At 37.8% G+C, this 18,804-nt stretch overlaps 2 protein-coding genes across 3 annotated transcripts; one reads left to right on the forward strand and one right to left on the reverse strand.

Annotated features, from left to right (window-relative positions):
- The first annotated feature begins 8,968 nt into the window (after positions 1-8,968).
- Positions 8,969-10,809, forward strand: LOC113299038 (protein PLASTID TRANSCRIPTIONALLY ACTIVE 7-like). Its single transcript, XM_026547966.1, has 4 exons — positions 8,969-9,057; positions 9,135-9,191; positions 9,332-9,385; positions 10,218-10,809. The coding sequence occupies exons 1-4, from the start codon at positions 9,007-9,009 to the stop codon at positions 10,569-10,571; spliced, it is 516 nt and encodes a 171-aa protein (XP_026403751.1). The 5' UTR covers positions 8,969-9,006; the 3' UTR covers positions 10,572-10,809.
- A 160-nt stretch (positions 10,810-10,969) lies between these two features.
- LOC113299036 (protein KINESIN LIGHT CHAIN-RELATED 1-like) lies at positions 10,970-14,394 on the reverse strand. Of its 2 annotated transcripts, XM_026547964.1 has the most exons (4): positions 13,293-14,394; positions 11,912-12,820; positions 11,796-11,825; positions 10,970-11,495 (listed from the first exon to the last, which is right to left on the reverse strand). In XM_026547964.1, exons 1-4 carry the CDS (start codon positions 13,955-13,957, stop codon positions 11,261-11,263), a joined length of 1,839 nt encoding a protein of 612 aa, XP_026403749.1. In that variant the 5' UTR covers positions 13,958-14,394; the 3' UTR covers positions 10,970-11,260. The 2 variants fall into 2 exon arrangements, with proteins under 2 accessions (XP_026403749.1, XP_026403750.1); XM_026547965.1 differs by lacking the exon at positions 11,796-11,825 and having other exon boundaries at positions 11,016-11,495; positions 13,293-13,957.
- Positions 14,395-18,804: the final 4,410 nt, after the last annotated feature.

Consider the following 18,804-nt stretch of genomic DNA (forward strand, 5'->3'; position numbering starts at 1 on the left):
TTAGTATAGCTTTAATGTTGCTGTTTTAGTGTAGCTGTAATTTTGTATCTTTAGCTGTAACTTAGTCTAACTGTAACTTAGAGCATCTGCATCTTCATATTAGTGTAATCATAAGCATCTTAGTTTAAGCATTTTTTCATTTCTTGCATCATCCTGCATTCTTTGCTTTCTTCCCTGTTCACTGCCTCTGCTGAGCTGTTGTGCTTGTGCTGCTGTGGTGCTCCTGCTTGTGCCAGGCCAAGACTGCTGCTGTGGCTGCTGTTGCAGCCTGTTGCTGCTGAACTACCCCTGTTGCTTCCTGTTGCTGTTGTTGAACTGTACTGTTGCTGCTGCTGAGTCCCTGCTGCTCTGATGCGCTTGCTGCTGCTGTGCAATTGTTGCTTTGAACCAGGCTCTTGCACTGAATTGTAGATGCTGGCTAGCCCTTGCTTGCTAGCTAGCTAGCTGAATCTTCCCCTGGTGCTGCCTTAAAGCCCCTGCTGCTGGTGCAAAGCCCTGAACTGGTGAAGCTGCTGAGCCTTGATTGCTGGTGAAGCTGCTACATGTTGTTGCAAAGCCCTTGCTTGCTTGTTTTGTCATATTTGGGCTTCACCATTTTGAACCTGAACTGGTGCTCCTGCTGCTACTGAAGCTGCTGCAGCTGGTGTAAGATAAAGCCCAACTGGGCTTGTGAAGTAAACTGATTTGAACCAAGCCCAACTGGGCTGAAGCTGCAGAAGGAGAGGAAATTGAACCAAGCCCAACTGGGCCTTGAGTGTTGAAGCCAAAGCTTAGGATGATCCAAAGCCCAACTGGGCTTTTGCAACCAAACTGAACAGCTGGGCTGTGCTTCACAGGTAAGCCTAAACCCATTAAGAGAACCCAAACTGTGGGCTTCCATTTTTCTTGTGGGCTTGTAATATTAAACCCAACATTTGGGCTTATATTTTCTGTTGGGTTTGTAATTAATTACTTGTGGGCTTGTGGTTTTAGATTGATTTGGGCCTGTTGTTTTAATTAAAGAAAACTGAACTTTTGAAAGCCCAGTTGGGCCTCATATTTTAGTTAGTAGCTAGCCAAAGCCCAACTAAATTTCTGGGACTGTGGGCTTAACATCCATTTGAAAACTAAACATTTACATTGTGGGCTTGACCCAAAAACAGAAAACGTTTTCAAAGCCCAGTTGGGCCTCGACCTTTGGCTATTTAAGAGCCCAAATTTCAAATTGTTACCTGGGCTTGTTTCTGAACTGTGGGCCTGAACCAAAGTTCGAGTGGGCCAAAATTTCAAAATTCCAAAAACCAACAGTGAGCTTTACTCACCAGCAGTGGGCCTGTTTTTCAAAAACGTAGCTGGGCTTCGCAAAACCCAACAGTGGGCTTGGTCTCCTTATCCCATTAAAAACCAAATGTTTTTCTCCCATAAAAACCAAAGTTTTCCAAATGTTTCCCTAAAAACCAAAATTTTTCTTTTTCCCATCAAAACCAAATGTCTCCCGACAAAACCAAATTTTTCCCAAAAAGTCCAATCCCATTAAAAACCAAATTTTCTTGTATAAAATCTAGTAGATAGTTTCTTAGTTAAATCTTTTGTTTCTTTTGTATATATAGTGCTAATCCAATATGATCTCGGCTAAAAAAATGTTGGATTCTTGCCTTGAATAACGGAGTTCTAATATTGCTTTCGCCGAAATCGGGTATTCTCTTTCCTTTTTCTCTACTCAGCATAATCCTTTTCATATGTTGTATTATAATTCTTTACATCTTTTGAAACATTGAGGACAATGTTTAGTTTAGGTTTGGGGGTATAGAGTAGATACCATGATAATATGCCATAATTGAAAACAAGAACTCCTTCTTTTTGAATTCTTTTTGAAAAAAATTGAAAAATTGAAAGAAAAAAAAAAATTAAAAAAACATAAAAATGGAGCTCATTTACCTTGAAATGTTGACTCTTGTGCATGTATGTAAACATAAGGATTCTTAGTCTAGATATTTAGGCACCCTGATTCTAGCACAATTCACATGTGATAAGAAACTTGCACACGCACGATCTACCAATACATGTATAGCCTCGATCTTCAAGGTGTTTGATAGGAAGTTAGATTGCCAATCACTTTAGAATACTGAATGAGACTTGACTAGCTTGTTCTTTGGTTGGCTGGGATAGAAGTTGGAGGATACGTTAAGAAAAGCAACCATAGAATTTGACCGGATGCATTCGATAAGGGCCACCTCTTGCTAAGAGTCATGTAATTATGTTTTTCTTTTTGTTCATGTATCAAAAGTGTCACTATGTTGTAAAGATCAAAGTTATTTCTTCAAAAAAAAAAAAAAAAAAAAAATCAGAAAAATCAGAAAAATTCAGAAAAATCAAAAAAATATCGAAAAAAAAAATCAAGTATTTATTTATTCCATGTTTTGTCATGTTAAAGACAATAGTTCTCTCTTGTTCCAAAAATAAAAGAGAGTAATCAATGTAAATAAGAGTCATGTAAAGAGTCATCTTTCTGTTGTAAATAGTCTTGTAATAAGCAAGGAGGGTGCAGCCATCGATGTATAACGCGGGTATACTGAAATATCACCAACTCATTGGGCGAACATTCACAATTCTCGTAAAGCCGGACAGCTAGCTTGGCTTAGAATTCGGTTCTTAGCCTAAAAACTATCTCTTGGTGATTAGTAGTCATAACTTCAGGTCATTCTAGAAACATGTGTAGATACACTTTACACTCTTATCACGTGTCTTTAGTTGTTATCAGTGCTAGGATATTGTGCCTTTGATAGCTAGATTGACATATCCATTTTGCTGTGAGCTTCTACTGTCTTGCACATGTCACATTTCATGGAATATGAGCTTATATTTTGTCCTAGAACTTTGTAGGTACGTTCTAAGCAAACCTTCACGAGACTTCACTCGTCCACTAGGGACACTTAGTGGTTTAAAAGGCTTAGTGCATACGCTAAATGCATTCGAGAGACCAGCGACAGTGGTATAGGTAGGATTTCCTTAGTTTTGTTTTACTTGCGGACAAGTAAAATTCAGGTTTGGGGGTATTTGATGAGTGCGAAAAAGTGCATGATTCTATATATTTTTCTTGGCATTTAACTCATCTTTTGTGCATTAAATCTACATTTTATCCCATATTCTGTATTTTCCTTGTTTTCAAGAATAAATATTTTTATTAATTAATTTTGCATTTTTAGGTAATAAATAAAGACTAGATGAGTTGCGGAGCGAAAAGTGCAAAGACACGGAGAAAGCCGGCGGAAACTCTAGAGGAAAAGAAGTGCAGAATGCGGTATGGAAGACTCAAGGATGAAAATGGGCTCACAAAGGAAGAAATTGTTCTTAAAGAAGAAGTGGGCTCAAGATTGTTTAAGCTCAAACCCATTTCCTAAACCCAAACCCATTTTCTAAGCCTAAAATCAATACCCAAACCCGTTTCTCTCCTTCACCGTCAGATTGAATCCATTCCATCATCCAACGGTCGCTCCATCAGAGTCCATCGAGTTTTGATATTCTTGTCTAACACTATAGCACCTAACTCCATCTCAGACCGTCAGTTTTGATGTATCCAAGATCCAAAGGTCGCTTCATATCCATTTCCATCGAGCCGTTGGATCATTCTTTCATCTTTTCATCCTACGCCTTTCACCATCCAAATATCAAGACTTGATGAGTCTGCTCAACACCCAAGAACCAAAATCTATTAACCCAACCAAACACCCCCTACTCCAAAAATATCGAACCCATCTTCTTCTCCTCCCTTCTCTACACAGCGACGCTGTCGCCATCACCACCACCTGCTCCACCATCGCCTCCGCCACCAACTCCATCTCAACCACCACAACCACCAACACGAGTTCTCATATCAGCCAACAACTACACCCCATCATTCTCCTATCCCCTAGCCACTCATTACATCAACCCCTCAACCTATTCTTCCCACTGAAACCCTAGTTTTAGGGGTTGATGAAATTAGTGAGCTAGAAACGCAATTGAAGGTGTGAGAAGCATCAGGAGACCATAAGGAAGCATGGGTCGACGTACTCAAGAGTTTTCAGAGATTAGGTAAGGGCTAATTCAATTTTTGATAAAACCCTAATTTTGGATTTTTGGGGATTTTATGTTTTAATGATTGTATGTATGAATTGGAAGCATGGGTGAGAGCTACTGAGTGAATTCAGAGAATTAGGTGAGGTTAATTTGTATTTTTTACAAACCCTAATTTTGCTGATTTGGGGGAATTTTGGGGTTTCAACTGTATGTATAAATAGGGGACTTTGGGTGTTGTAGAAAGTATGCCTGGGCTAGCCAGTGCTTCACCCAAGAGGACTGGAATAGCCAGTGCCTCAAGGGTTAGTTCTTAGTTTAAATTGTTTTGTAAATTTCAGTTCATTTTAGAATTTAATTCCAGTTCAAGTTTAGTTCAATGTTTTTAACAATTTCAATTCCATTGTCATTTAATTTCATTATGTTCTAGGGGTTAGATGATACTCTTGAATTGTAAGCTAGGATAGTCCTTGTTCATGTCACTGTTCTTGTAGTGCTGAAACTAAGTAGGATTGATAATTGTCTAGTTGAGTGAATGCACCTGTGATCAGCTGTGCTTTAAGAAGACAGCTGATTCTAGGGGTGTAAGAGTGAGAGTAGCTAAGGATTCAGTCCATTTGAAGGACTGTGCTTAATTGAAGTAGGGAAGTTAGTAAACTTAGTGATCAAATGCAACTGTGATTGAGTGTGCTGTAAGAAGACACTCAATGCTAGGGGTGAACTAGAGAACTTAGGGGATTAACCTTCCACTAATGCGGATTGCTAGATAACTGGTTGAGCAAACAAGCCTGTGATCAGCTGTACTGTGAGAAGACAGTTGATGCTAGGGGTAAGTTAGTAAGATTAGTTAAATCATCCATAATCTTCCCTGAGATGAAACAAGAACATGATTTGATTAGGATCTGCCTTAGTTTAGGATCAAGATGTGGATTCAAAAGTCCTACCATGTTCCTGTTTACTTGCTTTACATGCTACTGTTTTTCAGTTATGTCACTGCCCTTGGCTCACAGCCTTGGTTTGTTTGTCTTTGTTTCACTGTTTCTTATTCACTTCCACTGATTTTTCTTGTTAACTGTCACTTGCTTCATCACTTCAATTCACACCCAAGTCTCTGTGGTTCGACCCTGCCTTGCACACTCACTACAACAGACCATGTGCACTTGCAGGTATCATTTCTGTGACTCTTTTAGAGAGTCACCATTCAGTCAGATACATATTAATGTCTTAATTAAGTAAGTTTGATACAATACAATGTACTTTTAAGCAAGTAGTGTTCTGATTTCTCTTTTTATTTTATCACAGGCTTTAACGTGCAGCAGAATGTTATATCGATGATGTTGCCAGATTCCTTTTCCACAATTCTTTCCTCTAGCCCTTGTTCTATTCTACCGTTTTTCTTTTTGATTTTGTCAGTACCAACTGAATTTGGTTAATAAGCATTTCATTTACAGTACATACATTACAAGTGTACTGAAAATACTGTTTTTGTTGTTTCTTAGAACATCTTTTGGTTTTTGAAACATTATAAGTCTATCAAAATGTAGTTATTGTAGTTATTTTCCAATAATGAAATATGTTGTTAAGTCTGTCAAAATGTCAGTATCTATCACCAGTAGTGAAGTATTTACATACTGAAGTATTTTCTGGTTATGCATCAGTTTTTTTTAGATGCATAATACATTATGCATTATTTTTGTTTTAGCTGCATAATGTCTTATGCATTACTTTTTTTCACTTTTCTGGTTATGCGTCAGTTTTTTTTAGATGCATAAGACATTATGCATTATTTTGTTTTAGCTGCATAATGTCTTATGCATTACTTTTCTCACTTTTCTGGTTATGCATCAGTTTTTTTTTTAGATGCATAAGACATTATGCATTAATTTTTTTTTTGCTGCATAATGTCTTATGCATTACTTTTCTCACTTTTTCTGGTTATGCATCAGTTTTTTTAGATGCATAAGACATTATGCATTATTTTGTTTTAGCTGCATATTGTCTTATGCATTACTTTTTTCACTTTTCTGATTTATGGATTTTTATGCACGTGCATAATGTCTTCTGCATCATTTTGTTTAGTGCATAAGACATTATGCCATTATTATTTCTGCATAAAAAATTATGCATTATTTTTGTTTTAGCTGCATAATGTCTTATGCATTACTTTTTTCATTTTTCTGGTTATGCATCAGTTTTGTTTAGATGCATAAGACATTATGCATTATTTCGTTTTAGCTGCATAATGTCTTATGCATTACTTTTTTTCACTTTTCTGGTTATGCATCAGTTTTTTTTTAGATGCATAAGACATTATGCATTATTTTGTTTTAGCTGCATAATGTCTTATGCATTACTTTTCTCACTTTTTCTGGTTATGCATCAGTTTTTTTAGATGCATAAGACATTATGCATTATTTTGTTTTAGCTGCATATTGTCTTATGCATTACTTTTTTCACTTTTCTGATTTATGGATTTTTATGCACGTGCATAATGTCTTCTGCGTCATTTTGTTTAGTGCATAAGACATTATGCCATTATTATTTCTGCATAAAACATTGCATTATTTTTGTTTTAGCTGCATAATTATGTCTTATGCATTACTTTTTTCATTTTTCTGGTTATGCATCAGTTTTGTTTAGATGTATAAGACATTATGCATTATTTCGTTTTAGCTGCATAATGTCTTATGCATTACTTTTTTTCACTTTTCTGGTTATGCATCAGTTTTTTTTAGATGCATAAGACATTATGCATTATTTTGTTTTAGCTGCATAATGTCTTATGCATTACTTTTCTCACTTTTTCTGGTTATGCATCAGTTTTTTTAGATGCATAAGACATTATGCATTATTTTGTTTTAGCTGCATATTTTCTTATGCATTACTTTTTTCACTTTTCTGATTTATGGATTTTTATGCACGTGCATAATGTCTTCTGCATCATTTTGTTTAGTGCATAAGACATTATGCATTATTTTGTTTTAGCTGCATAATGTCTTATGCATTACTTTTTTTTTCACTTTTCTGGTTATGCATCAGTTTTTTTTAGATGCATAATACATTATGCATTATTTTTGTTTTAGCTGCATAATGTCTTATGCATTACTTTTTTTCACTTTTCTGGTTATGCATCAGTTTTTTTTTAGATGCATAAGACATTATGCATTTTTTTGTTTTAGCTGCATAATGTCTTATGCATTACTTTTCTCACTTTTCTGGTTATGCATCAGTTTTTTTTTAGATGCATAAGACATTATGCATTATTTTGTTTTAGCTGCATAAGACATTATGCATTATTTTGTTTTATTTTGTTCTCCTTTGCTGGTGGTGAAGGAGTATCAGCCTTTGTCACTTTTTTTCCTTTTGCTTTAGTAGTTGCCGCTGCTGTTTTTCTTTTTCTTTTTGCTTCAGGAGCATCATCTGCTTTCTTTCCCTTGGTTTTTGCTGTTTTTGTAAACCAAAAGTTTTGTACACATTACATATTAGTATGGTACAACATATAACTTGTAAAAATGAAGTACAAATTGCAGACAACATATTGATATGTAGTACACATATAAATTGACATACTAAATTTTAGTATGTATTAGTTAAACAACAATACATTTCAATATGTAACAGTACATATTTTAGGTTTTGGGAATATTGCATGTAAATATGAAGTACATATTAGGCTTTGTTTTTGATTTGATTTACTTTTTTCCTGAGGAACCTTACTCATATAACTTGTCAAATATGAAGTACAAATTGCAGACTACACATCAAAAAGTGTTGTACACATTACATATCAGTATGGTACAACATATAACTTGTCAAAATGAATTACAAATTGCAGACAACATATTGATATGTAGTACACATATAAATTGACATACTAAATTTTAGTATGTATTAGTTAAACAACACTACATTTCAATACGTAACAGTACATATTTTAGGTTTTGGGAATATTGCATGTCAATATGAAGTACATATTTGGCTTTGTTTTTGATTTGATTTACCTTTTTCCTGAGGAACCTTACTCATACTTCTTGTTGTTGGAGATTTAGCAGTAGGGGAGGTTCCTGTTGGTGAATCATCGGTAGACTTCCTTCTTCTTTTCACTGGTGTACGAGATTTAGCAGTAGGGGAGGTTTCTGTTGTTGAATCATCGACAGATTTGCTTCTTCTTTTCAATAGTGTAGGAGATTTAGCAGTAGGGGAGGTTCATGTTGGTGAATCATCGGTAGACTTCCTTCTTCTTTTCACTGGTGTACGAGATTTAGCAGTGGGGGAGGTTTCTGTTGCTGAATCATCGACAGATTTGCTTCTTCTTTTCAATAGTGTAGGAGATTTAGAAGCAGGGGACGCTTCTGTTGGTGAATCATCGTCAGATTTCTTTCTTCTTTTCACTGGTGATGGAGATACTTCAGTAATTTCTTCTGTAATCGTCCTCTTAATTTTTCTACTTGTACCCATTTCTTCTTCAATTGAATTTAATGAAAATTAGGTCATATACTGAAAGAAGAAGCAGTTTCTGTTTCTGATAATGGTGATTTTTCGATCTTTTTCTTATAATGGTGATTAATTGAGTTAGGTTGCATAAGAGAGACGGGAGCAGTTTTCTGAATGTGAAGAAAGACGAAGCAGTTTGCGTTTTTCAATTGAGAGTTAGGTTGCAGAAGAGATAGAGAATGCAACTGGAAAAAAAATGAAAAGAAAACGGACGAAAACTGTACACATCACGTGGTCCAGGGCATATAGGTAAAATAACATGTTTTTAAACTTTATTGGACTAGCCATTAATTGTTATATCCCGCTGGACCAGCCAGTAATCGGGGTCGGATTTTCTGGACTAAATAGTAAAGATCTCTCTGAACTATGCTGAACAGCCTGAGCCTAATACAAAGCCCAAACCCAAACCCAACCCAACCCAACCCTATCCCTTCTTCTTCATCACCAGTTTTTCTTTTCCCCTATGTTTATTTTGCAATGGCTCTCTCTTCTCTCCATTTCTTCTCCTCATCCATCCTGCCTTACTCTGTAAGTGTGTCGCTTTTTTTTGTAGGTTTGTAGAATTTCTAGCTCACTATCTTACTTGCGCACTCTCTTTCTCTCAGAATTTGGAAGCTAGGCAAGGAAATTCATGGAATTTGAACTTGTCAATTAAATCACAAGTAATCTTCTTTCAATCTTACTTTTGTTCACTTCTTGGGTGATTGGGTTTCTTGATTATTCATTGGAGTACGTATAATTCTATCCAATTCTCTGCTCTTTGCGTTAAAATTATTAGTTAACCAAAATTTACTCAACACAGGAATTATCACAAAATAGTGGTAATGGAAGGAGAATATGGAGGCGTAGAAAACTGGTATGTAAAGTTCTATATTTGTTTGACCTAATTAGATATTTATTATGTTCTTTTCTCTTTACGTTTTTGGGTTCTGATGAAATTGTAATGAATTAGAAGAAATGTATTGGGGAAACTAGAAATGTCGAGTAAATATCTATGCAACATTATGACTGTTAACTAAAACCAGTACATCTTTAGTAACGAAAAACAAGTGAAGCCCCTCTGTAGTTTCTTATAGGGAATAAGACAATTCATTTCTAGTTTGCAGAAAGATGCTTTGACCGAGAACTACAGGTTGATGGGTCATTTAGTAGGTTAGACACATCATCTCCATTACTCTCTGTGATTAGGATCGCCTCTCTTGAATGCATGTCAATCTAACGGTTTGTCTCCTTAAGGTTACAGTGATAGGGAGCTTGATTGTCTCTCATTTAGGAGATCATTTCTTAAATGTTTATCGGCCTCTCTACATTTTTAGCTCTTTAATTGTCTGTATTTGGATTGTGGTGTTAAATCTAGGGATGAATTATCCATTAGCGCTGTTTGAGATTGAGTCTTTTAGCTGGACAGTTCTTTTTAGGAAATTTTGGTGCAAATCTTCCAGGAATTTTGTGGAACTTTTGGTTTCTGTGAACTGCTTATTTCCGACTAGATTGCATTTCTTGTCTTGTCTGACATTCAGCTAACGTTCAAGCAGTCTTCCTTGTGGTTGCACTTGGAGAGCTTTTATGCCTACTATTTAGAGAACTTTCGGTTTCATATGTCATACATTCGTCATGTTTTAGATGATTATTTGCTAGTAACTTTCGACAGTGGTGGTGAAGAGCTAATACTTCAGTTTATCTTTCAGACTAAGAAAGATGAGAAGGTCAGATATAAGATGGATCGAATTCCTTTCTTGGAAGAGCAAGTGAGGAAAGTAAGGGAATCTGGTAAACTCTTGTCAATGGACATAGAAAGGCTGCTATTGTCAGAGGAAAATCGATTCGATTTCGTAAATGAGGTAGCAGCGGAAGCGAAAGAGTATGTCGATAACAATCGAGATGAATACGGAAGTAAGAAACCTATCCTTCATGTGCTTAGTAACCGTGTAAATGATGCTGGGTTCTACCGTCCAGAGGCATACTTGGAGTCTGATCCTTTCAAGCCACCAGGTTATCTAAGAGAGGATTTGGCCACTATGGACACGGGCTCCATACTTTGAGTATGAAGCCCCTCTTATGTAAAACCATTTACTTAATTAGTTTCTTTTCAATACGTTTACTCTACTCTGTTACCCTTTATTGGTTAAGGTTTTATTTTTATGGAATGTTTGTTCAAATCAGAATGTTTCATAAAAATGTTGTTGTATCGAGTATATAAGATGTTTGAATGTGGTCAGACGTGATCAGATGGACCACTCACTGATATTGATCATGAGAATTACCTTTTTTGATCGGCAATTGAGTCCAAGTTGTGTAAATAACTAAATATGGAGTTATGACACTCTGAAAATGTTAGGAGTCTTTTGACAACAGCAATAAGTAAAGAGAAAACATACTTGTGTGCACGTAGGTAAATAGCCGGCTTACTAGTTTATTATTGTGTAGACTTGTTCTTGGATGGAAAACAGAAATGCAACAATTATTTATTGGCTTGAAAACATATATCTGAGAATTTCCCTTTTTATGGAGGAGAACATATTCAATATCACAAACCCAAATTACACAAAAATAGCAATCAAATGATTATAAAACAAATAGTGGGAAACTTGTGGAAAAGCTCAAAGAAAACAGAAAGAGCAGAATCAAATTAGCAAACCTGACACTTTATACACTCTTCTTCTTCTTCTTACAGATTGTGCTCAATTTTCCATAAGGTAGAGTTAAGGGGAGAAAGAGATTGGACTTTCTTTTAACTTTTGAAACCCAAGCCTGACCATCTCTTATTTACTTCCTTCTTCATCCTCTGCGAGGTAGAATCAAGCAAGTTGGTGAGTGATTTTGCTTTTTTGTTGCGGGATCTGCCCGCTTCCTTTAGTAGCTCTGCAAGCCTTTTCTTCTCATCATCAACATCTGGGTTTGCTGTTCCTAGTTTTTCCTCTCTCACCTTGAGAATATGTTCCAATATTTCAATTGCGTCTTCCACTCTGAAATGCAAATATATGCAAAAATGATAAATAAAGCAGGTTACATACCATATTAGTAGTCTTTTATTGCGGAATACAACTTAAAACTGGCATTGCAGGGTCACAATGAAGTCTTAAAAATAAGGGAAAAGGTTGTACTGGAAATAATTTCACTACAAAATAGAACTTGAAAAATACATTATGAAATACTTGAATGATTGATAAGAAAATATTCTGAAAGAAAAGTTTTTTGATCATAAGCCAAAATGAATTTCGTCACCAAATCATGCAACAAATCACAGAAAGACAGTTATCTTGTACTTGCCACTGATGGAAGATGATATAATAAACCTGGATATGAAGGCTTAGAATTTATAAATGTGCGCAACAAGTAGAACTTCAATTGCTTTAAGAGAAATCACTGGAAGACCTCTTACCTGCCCATGGCATCATAAGTTGCTGCAAGGTTGCTGTATACACCAAGCGTCTCTGGGTCAAAGGGACCGCACTCCTGTTCAAGTATGCCCCTAGCTTCTTCAAATAACTCAGCAGCTTCATCTATTTTGTACAATTGTACACAAGCCAATCCCATTTGGTTCAACACCACACCAAAAAATGCTGATTTTTTCTCTCCACTGGCTCTAAGCTTTGTCACAGCACTCTCAAATGAATTTCGAGCATCTGAATACCTTCCAACCATGTAAAACATAACACCCATTTGAGCTTCTATACCTGCAATTGTACTTCTCTGTCCAGGTGTATCATCCAGTAACTTCATTGCCTTCTGCAAAAGCTTCAAAGCCTCCTCAGGCTCATTCACAGCTTCGTAAATAGCTGAAATTTCTGTCAACCCGCCAGCAATCTCCTCTGATGTGGTTCCAGGCACTGGCTTTGTATAAATCCTTAAAGCACTTTCACAATAAGACTTAGATTCTCTGAATTTGCCAGTTTTATAGTAAAGATCAGCAAGGCGAACAAAAACCGATGCAACAGATGGATGGTTGTCACCCTTGATAGATTTAAATACAGTAAGAGCTTTTTGGTAAGCAAATACAGCTTCATCGAAACGGGAAAGTGAGAGGTATAGGTCACCAATACCAACATCAATAGCAGCAATTTCATTGTCTTGACCAGCGGCAATCATAGCCATGCTAGCAAGAACTAGGTGTTCAAGTGCAGATTCATAATCTCCTTTTGCCTCGCAAACGAGAGCCATTAATCGACGATCAGCAGCTTCTTCGAGTGATGCTGGTGCACTATGTTCCCGGTGAATTTCAAGGGTTTGCTTGCAAAGAACTTCTGCTTGATCAAATTGCATAGCTTGCACATTTGCCTCAGCTAAGTACCTGTCGATCGGTCAAATTGCTCACATTAGTAGATGAATGTCACCAAGCCCAAAAATAAATAAAAATATTATGGTTATCTAGGAAAGTTATGCCTCAGCTAAATAACCCAAAATGAGGATTAGAAAACAAAATAGACAAAAAAAATACTTTTTGACACTAAAACAGTAAAAGTTACTGTGCTTATGTAATTTGTAAGAAATGTATCATTAAATGTAGTACAATTTTTTTTTTATTAATTCTGTTATTTATTAGAATTTTCAAATTGGCACAATCAGCCATACTGTACATTGGATCAAGTGGGCACGGAAAAACACAAACTATAGGCGCATATTAGCTCATTGAGGACTGACTCTGGAACGTACAAATGAATTCACTAACGTAAGCCAAGAACAAAAACTTCTTGGATTCAGTGTACTCCAGTACGCCATCATGTTCAGAAGAAAATCTAGAGACAGAAAGAGAGATTAAATACCTGCAAGTTTCAGCAACTCTTGGATCTGATTCACCTAAAGCTTCAATTTGGATCTTCAAACCAGAATCATAACAAGAGATAGATCGATCTAACTGACCTAACATGGAATGAGTATCACCTAATTGCATATACCCGGAAAAAGCAGCTAGAGAATGATCAGATCCTTTAGTAACATCAGGAACCTTAATTGCTTGTTCTAAAACAGGTATGGCCTCTTCAAATCTTCCCAAACTGCAATAAATTGCAGCAACAACATGTAAACTCATCGCTAATTCCAAATTTCTCGGTTCGTCTGAACAACATCTTTCAAATGATTTTGAAGCCCTAATTGCAAAATCCAATGCCTTAATTGGACTATCACCTGATGCTATTGTATCTCTGGCTTGTTTTAATAAGAATGGCCCTAGATCTGGATTGTCTAATGCTGTTTCGTCAATTTCAGTTTTTTTTTCAATTTTTTTCTTTCCTCCTGAAGATGTTCCTGGTGATGGTCTACTTCTTGATGCCGTCGATGGCGATGGTGATGACGTTCTTTTTGGGATTGGTGTTCGTGATGTAGACCGACGATTGTTGCTGCTGGACAATTCTTCTTGATTTTCATCTGATACGTGAATTCGTAATGGTGTTGATCCTGGTGGTGTTTTTACTGATACTAAGCCTGGCATTTTTTTTTAACAGATAAGATCTGATAATCAAGCTCGGGTATTCTTACGTTGTATAGAAACGATCTAAGAATTTAACCTCAAAAATGAGTATTAATGGAAAATCATATGAAGAATCCAAAAGACACAAATAGTAGTGTGATTATGGACTGGACGAAAATGGAGAAAAAAATGAAACCTTTTCAGAGAAGAGAAGATCTGGTAATTCTCGAAGAGATAGGATTAATACGGAACAGACAGTTAGATATATTAAAAAAATTTAATACGAAATGGAGATCATTATTGTGAACAGAGCTGCAGAAACGCCATTGAAGAGAGAGAGAGAGAGAAGGTAAAGAGTGAGCGAGATAGAGAGAGAGATGGGAGATTGTATTGATTGTTACACTCTCACGTTTGCTTGAGATAGACTTCTTCTTCTTGTACTGATCCAACGGTTTAAAATGGATTTTTGTTCATCTCCAAAAATATTAAAGCACAGAAAAATCTAACGTCATTACTCTTTACTTGTTCTTCGACTACTGTTCACACTTTTGTTTAATTTTGAGATTCTGTGCTGTTTTGAGTTACTATACTGCCCCCCATCTCTGCTCAACATTTGCATGCCACTGCGCGCAGTCCATCCGCTCCTCTTCAAGGACCTGAACTTTCTTTGTTCAACAAAAAAAAAAAAAAAAGGACCTGAACTCTAAATCTTAAAAGAAGAATTCTTAAGATTTTGAAACCAGGAGATTTGAGCTAACTATCTAAAATCAATAGGAGCTCGTGAAATTATCCATAAGCAATGGATGAGACCCTAAGGTCACTTAGTAATTTCAATTTGGATGGTGCTTCGATTTCTAGTGACACATGTAGGTACACATTTCATCTTCCGCCACGTGTCCATAAAGACACACGTGGAGGACATGCGGCTGAGAGCATCAAGATATGATATCACACGTGGACAGCCAAGAGTCACTTTATCTTATCTCCAAAAAGATCTAAGATCTACGGCTGGGGATAGTCCGACTGACGCAAACAAGACAGGGGCAGAGGACAGCTGTCTACCGCGGACAGACATCTCAACTACCCGCATTAAATACCCTCAAACAGCACACGTGTCATTCAGCCCGTGGAGGAAGCGCATATAGCATTGCGTATTCAAACAGAACACGCAGAGAGAGCCGAGAACACGAAGACTTTTGCGTAAGCGGCACAAGACACAAGAGGATAAGGTTATAACGGGCTTCAGAAGTGGACCCCCCGTAACCACCCTATAAATACCCCTCTCTCCCAAGTGAAGAGGGGGATCCGAGAATATTTGAGGAGAATAGGAGAGAGATAGAGAAAGTGTAAGTGAAATTCCTCCTGTTACGCAGGCCTATGTTGATCTCAAAGTCATTCGACTATTTCTGTAACCATCGTACATATAATGAAAAACCCAAACCCGCAGACAGAGATCTGAGTGCTGAATCATATAAGTTAATCGTTTCATCTATATTCATGCATTTATACTTTACATATTTGATTCGATATTTATGGTACATCATGTGCGTACGTTTTATACTTCATCCATTATTTATCTTATTATGCGAGTTAAGAACAATGGTTGTAGTTGATGAGACGAGGAAGAGTTTTAGGACTCTTGAGTCAAGGATTCAACATAACCGATCCATCCCCCTCAGGCGCAGCCTATTTACTATATTGTCTTGAGTCTGCGCGCATTATTTGTGAACACTCAGATGACAATGATCTTTGTGTTCACAATCTGGCGCTAGAAACAGGGATCTTCATCCCGGTAAAAGATTTATCTTCTCCTGTGACTTGTTTCAGGCTTCGTTCTCTGAAAATAACGATGCATGGAACACTACGGTTTTTTCCGTGCATAATTTCAAAAATCAAAACTATAAACAAATCCACGTTTATCTAAGTAGATCTGATTTTCCATGCATTTTCTAAGTTTTCACGTCTTTGAAAATCAAAACTATGAACAGATCCACGTCTATCTAAGTAGATCTGATTTTCCATGCATTTTCTAAGTTTTCACGTCTTTGAAAATCAAAACTATGAACATATCCACGTTTATCTAAGTAGATCTGATTTTCCATGCATTTTTTAAGTTTTCACGTCTTTGAAAATCAAAACTATGAATAGATCCACGTTTATCTAAGTAGATCTGATTTTCCATGCGTTTTCTAAGTTTCACATCTTTGAAAATCAAAACTTCGAACAGATCTGCGGTCATCTAGATAGATGGGCGCCTTATGTATTTTCAAGATTTTACACCTTTGAGAACTCAAAATGCTAATGGATATCACGTGGGGCCCATTGTCTTCGTGATTTTTTTTCTCTCTTTCAGGAAAACATTAAAAGATGGAGAAAAGCAAAGATGTCGGGAAGGAAAAAGCTTTGTCAAAAGAGACGCCAAGGACAACCCCATTTGTAACCAGGAGTAAGCAGAGAGGTGAAAAGTTAAAGGCAGCGGATAGGGTGCAGGATAATGCAGAAAGCACGACCCCCATCAATGCCAACATCATCGCAGCAAACGCAGTAAATGCCGCGGCAGCCAAAGCTGGAGCTTCAAGAGCTGGCAGATCCAAAGTTGGAGCTCCCAGAGTAACCAATGCTCAACTACAGGAACATCAGGAAGTCGTAGCAGAGTCAGGAATACAACAACCCCTTTATGGGATGCCCTTAACCAACGAACAGAACATACCCTTTCCAGCCAAACAACCGCTTCTAATAGCAGGTCAACCCGCACAACAACCGTCGGGTCCCAAGGTACACGGTTAGACCCACCAGAACCAGTGATACAGATCGTGGATGAGGAATAAACCATAGCCGCTGATGAACAATTGCGGGCAGGAACACCAAATCAAGGGTCAAATCATTCCGCTCAAATGATGGCCGAGCTGACAGAATTAAGGAAGAACCAGAAGGCATACGCAGATGGTGTGGAGATATTAGCACAAGAGAACCAAACGCTCAAGGAAAGAATCATTCATAGTGCAGAGGTAGAAAACCAACGCGACGAAGCTAACTCTAAGGCCCTAGCACCTAATCAAGACAGAAGAATGGTGGTCACAAACAACCCACTTCCATTGAATCGAAGAGGATCAAGGAGCAGCCAAAGATAAGACCCTGATTACAATCTTGAGAACTCGGACTACTACGACGGTACCACCCTCCTACGAGCGAAATCTACCATTCATGAAGAGCACCAGGTCGCAATGGAAAATCTGCGTGCTGAGATGCTGGCAGAAATCAAGGAGCTAAAGACTAGGCATGGAGGCGGAAGATTAGAACAAGTGATGAAGGAAGCAAACACTACCCCGCTGACGCAACACTTGGCCAGGGCTTCCATACCGCAGAAGTGTTCGTTTCTCGCCTTCGATTGCTATGACGGGTCAACTGATCCTGCGGCTCATCTTCGATATTATAATCGAATGATGGGCCGTTGGGATAACGAAGACTCCATATTGTGCAGATACTTCCCATCAAGTTTAAAAGGGTCCGCGTTGTCATGGTTTGATAACTTGCCATCAAACTCTATCGACTCCTACGACCAACTCACAGAAAAATTTCTAGCAACATACATGTACAACAAGGTTGTCAATACCGGCATGGACAAGCTATTCTCGCTGGAGATGAAATACAAAGAGACCATCAGAGAATATACTGATAGATGGCATAAGATTTGCCAGGCTATTGGCAACATAGATCCCGTGGTTAGTATCAACTGCTACAAATGGGGGATGGACAGGATGAGTCCTCTGTTTGTCGAGATCCACGGAACCATCCCAACCACCGAAGGAGATCTCCGGATAATCATAGAAAAGCATGCAAGGTTAGAAGAAATTCAGCGTGAAAATCCCAGAGCTCATACTCAACGTCCCACACGCACAAATTTCGTGGATCAAGCCAGCGGGTCCAAAAGAGGAATCACAGAAGAGCGTCCCAACGAAGAAAGGAAAGAGCGAAGGGATGATAGACAAAGAGATGATCGAAAATTTGAAGATCAAGTCTATACCAAGTTGAATACCAGTTATTCGCGCATCCTGAGAGTGATCAAGGGGAGAGAGAACCTCGATTGGCCATGGTCCAAGGGAAAGCAACATCCTAGATCATAAAAATCCAAGGAATACTGTGAATACCACTGTTTCAACGGTCATCAAACAGAAAAGTGCAAAAATCTCAAGATAATGATTCAAAAACTAATCGACGCAGGAGACCTGAAGCAATACATACAGAAGATTGATAACGAAGATAGAACCAAGAGAGGCAAGCAAGTTCAATTACCGGAAGGCAACCGCACCCTCAACACGATTTCATGTTCAGAGATTCAAGGACCATCCTTAACCGCCCAGATTGGGAAGAGATTGAGAAAACAATTCGAAGATTATTGTGAGATTTATAAGATCGATGGGAAAGAGGTAAACGATCACGAACAATGGATGGACGCGCCCATGACTTTCGATGCAGACGATGTGGAAGAAGACATGGAAGACCATAATGATCCTCTAGTCCTCACACTCCCAATAGCAGGGTGCAATGTCAAGAAAATTCTCATCGACGAAGGAAGCTCGATCAACGTCCTGTTCTATGACACGTTCAAGCGTATGGAACTCAACGACGAGCAACTGCTGTCATCTTACTACACCATCTACGGATTCAACGGCGCAGTTACAAAGCCCCTAGGGGACATTGTCTTGCAAGTATACGCGGGCCCCATAAAAGTGGACACTCGATTCAGCGTCGTAGATGTACCTTCACCCTACAATGCCATCATCGAAAGAAAATGGGTTCACAAGCTCAAGGGAGTAGCTGCAACCTACCATCAATATCTCAGATTCCCAACACCTTTGGGAGTCATG

The sequence above is a fragment of the Papaver somniferum genome, chromosome 7 (genome assembly GCF_003573695.1).
Source record: "Papaver somniferum cultivar HN1 chromosome 7, ASM357369v1, whole genome shotgun sequence".
Classification (NCBI taxonomy): domain Eukaryota; kingdom Viridiplantae; phylum Streptophyta; class Magnoliopsida; order Ranunculales; family Papaveraceae; genus Papaver; species Papaver somniferum.

Bases quoted from the DNA above. Each gene is read 5' to 3' on its own strand.
- LOC113299038 (XM_026547966.1), top strand. From the start codon at position 9,007: ATGGCTCTCTCTTCTCTCCATTTCTTCTCCTCATCCATCCTGCCTTAC. The intron at 9,058-9,134 runs GTAAGTGTGTCG...TCTTTCTCTCAG, and splicing joins CATCCATCCTGCCTTACTCT to AATTTGGAAGCTAGGCAAGG. The intron at 9,192-9,331 runs GTAATCTTCTTT...TACTCAACACAG, and splicing joins ACTTGTCAATTAAATCACAA to GAATTATCACAAAATAGTGG.
- LOC113299036 (XM_026547964.1), bottom strand. From the start codon at position 13,957: ATGCCAGGCTTAGTATCAGTAAAAACACCACCAGGATCAACACCATTA. The intron at 11,826-11,911 runs GTAAGAGGTCTT...CTTCATATCCAG, and splicing joins ACTTATGATGCCATGGGCAG to GTTTATTATATCATCTTCCA. The intron at 11,496-11,795 runs GTACAAGATAAC...TTTGCATTTCAG, and splicing joins TCATCTTCCATCAGTGGCAA to AGTGGAAGACGCAATTGAAA.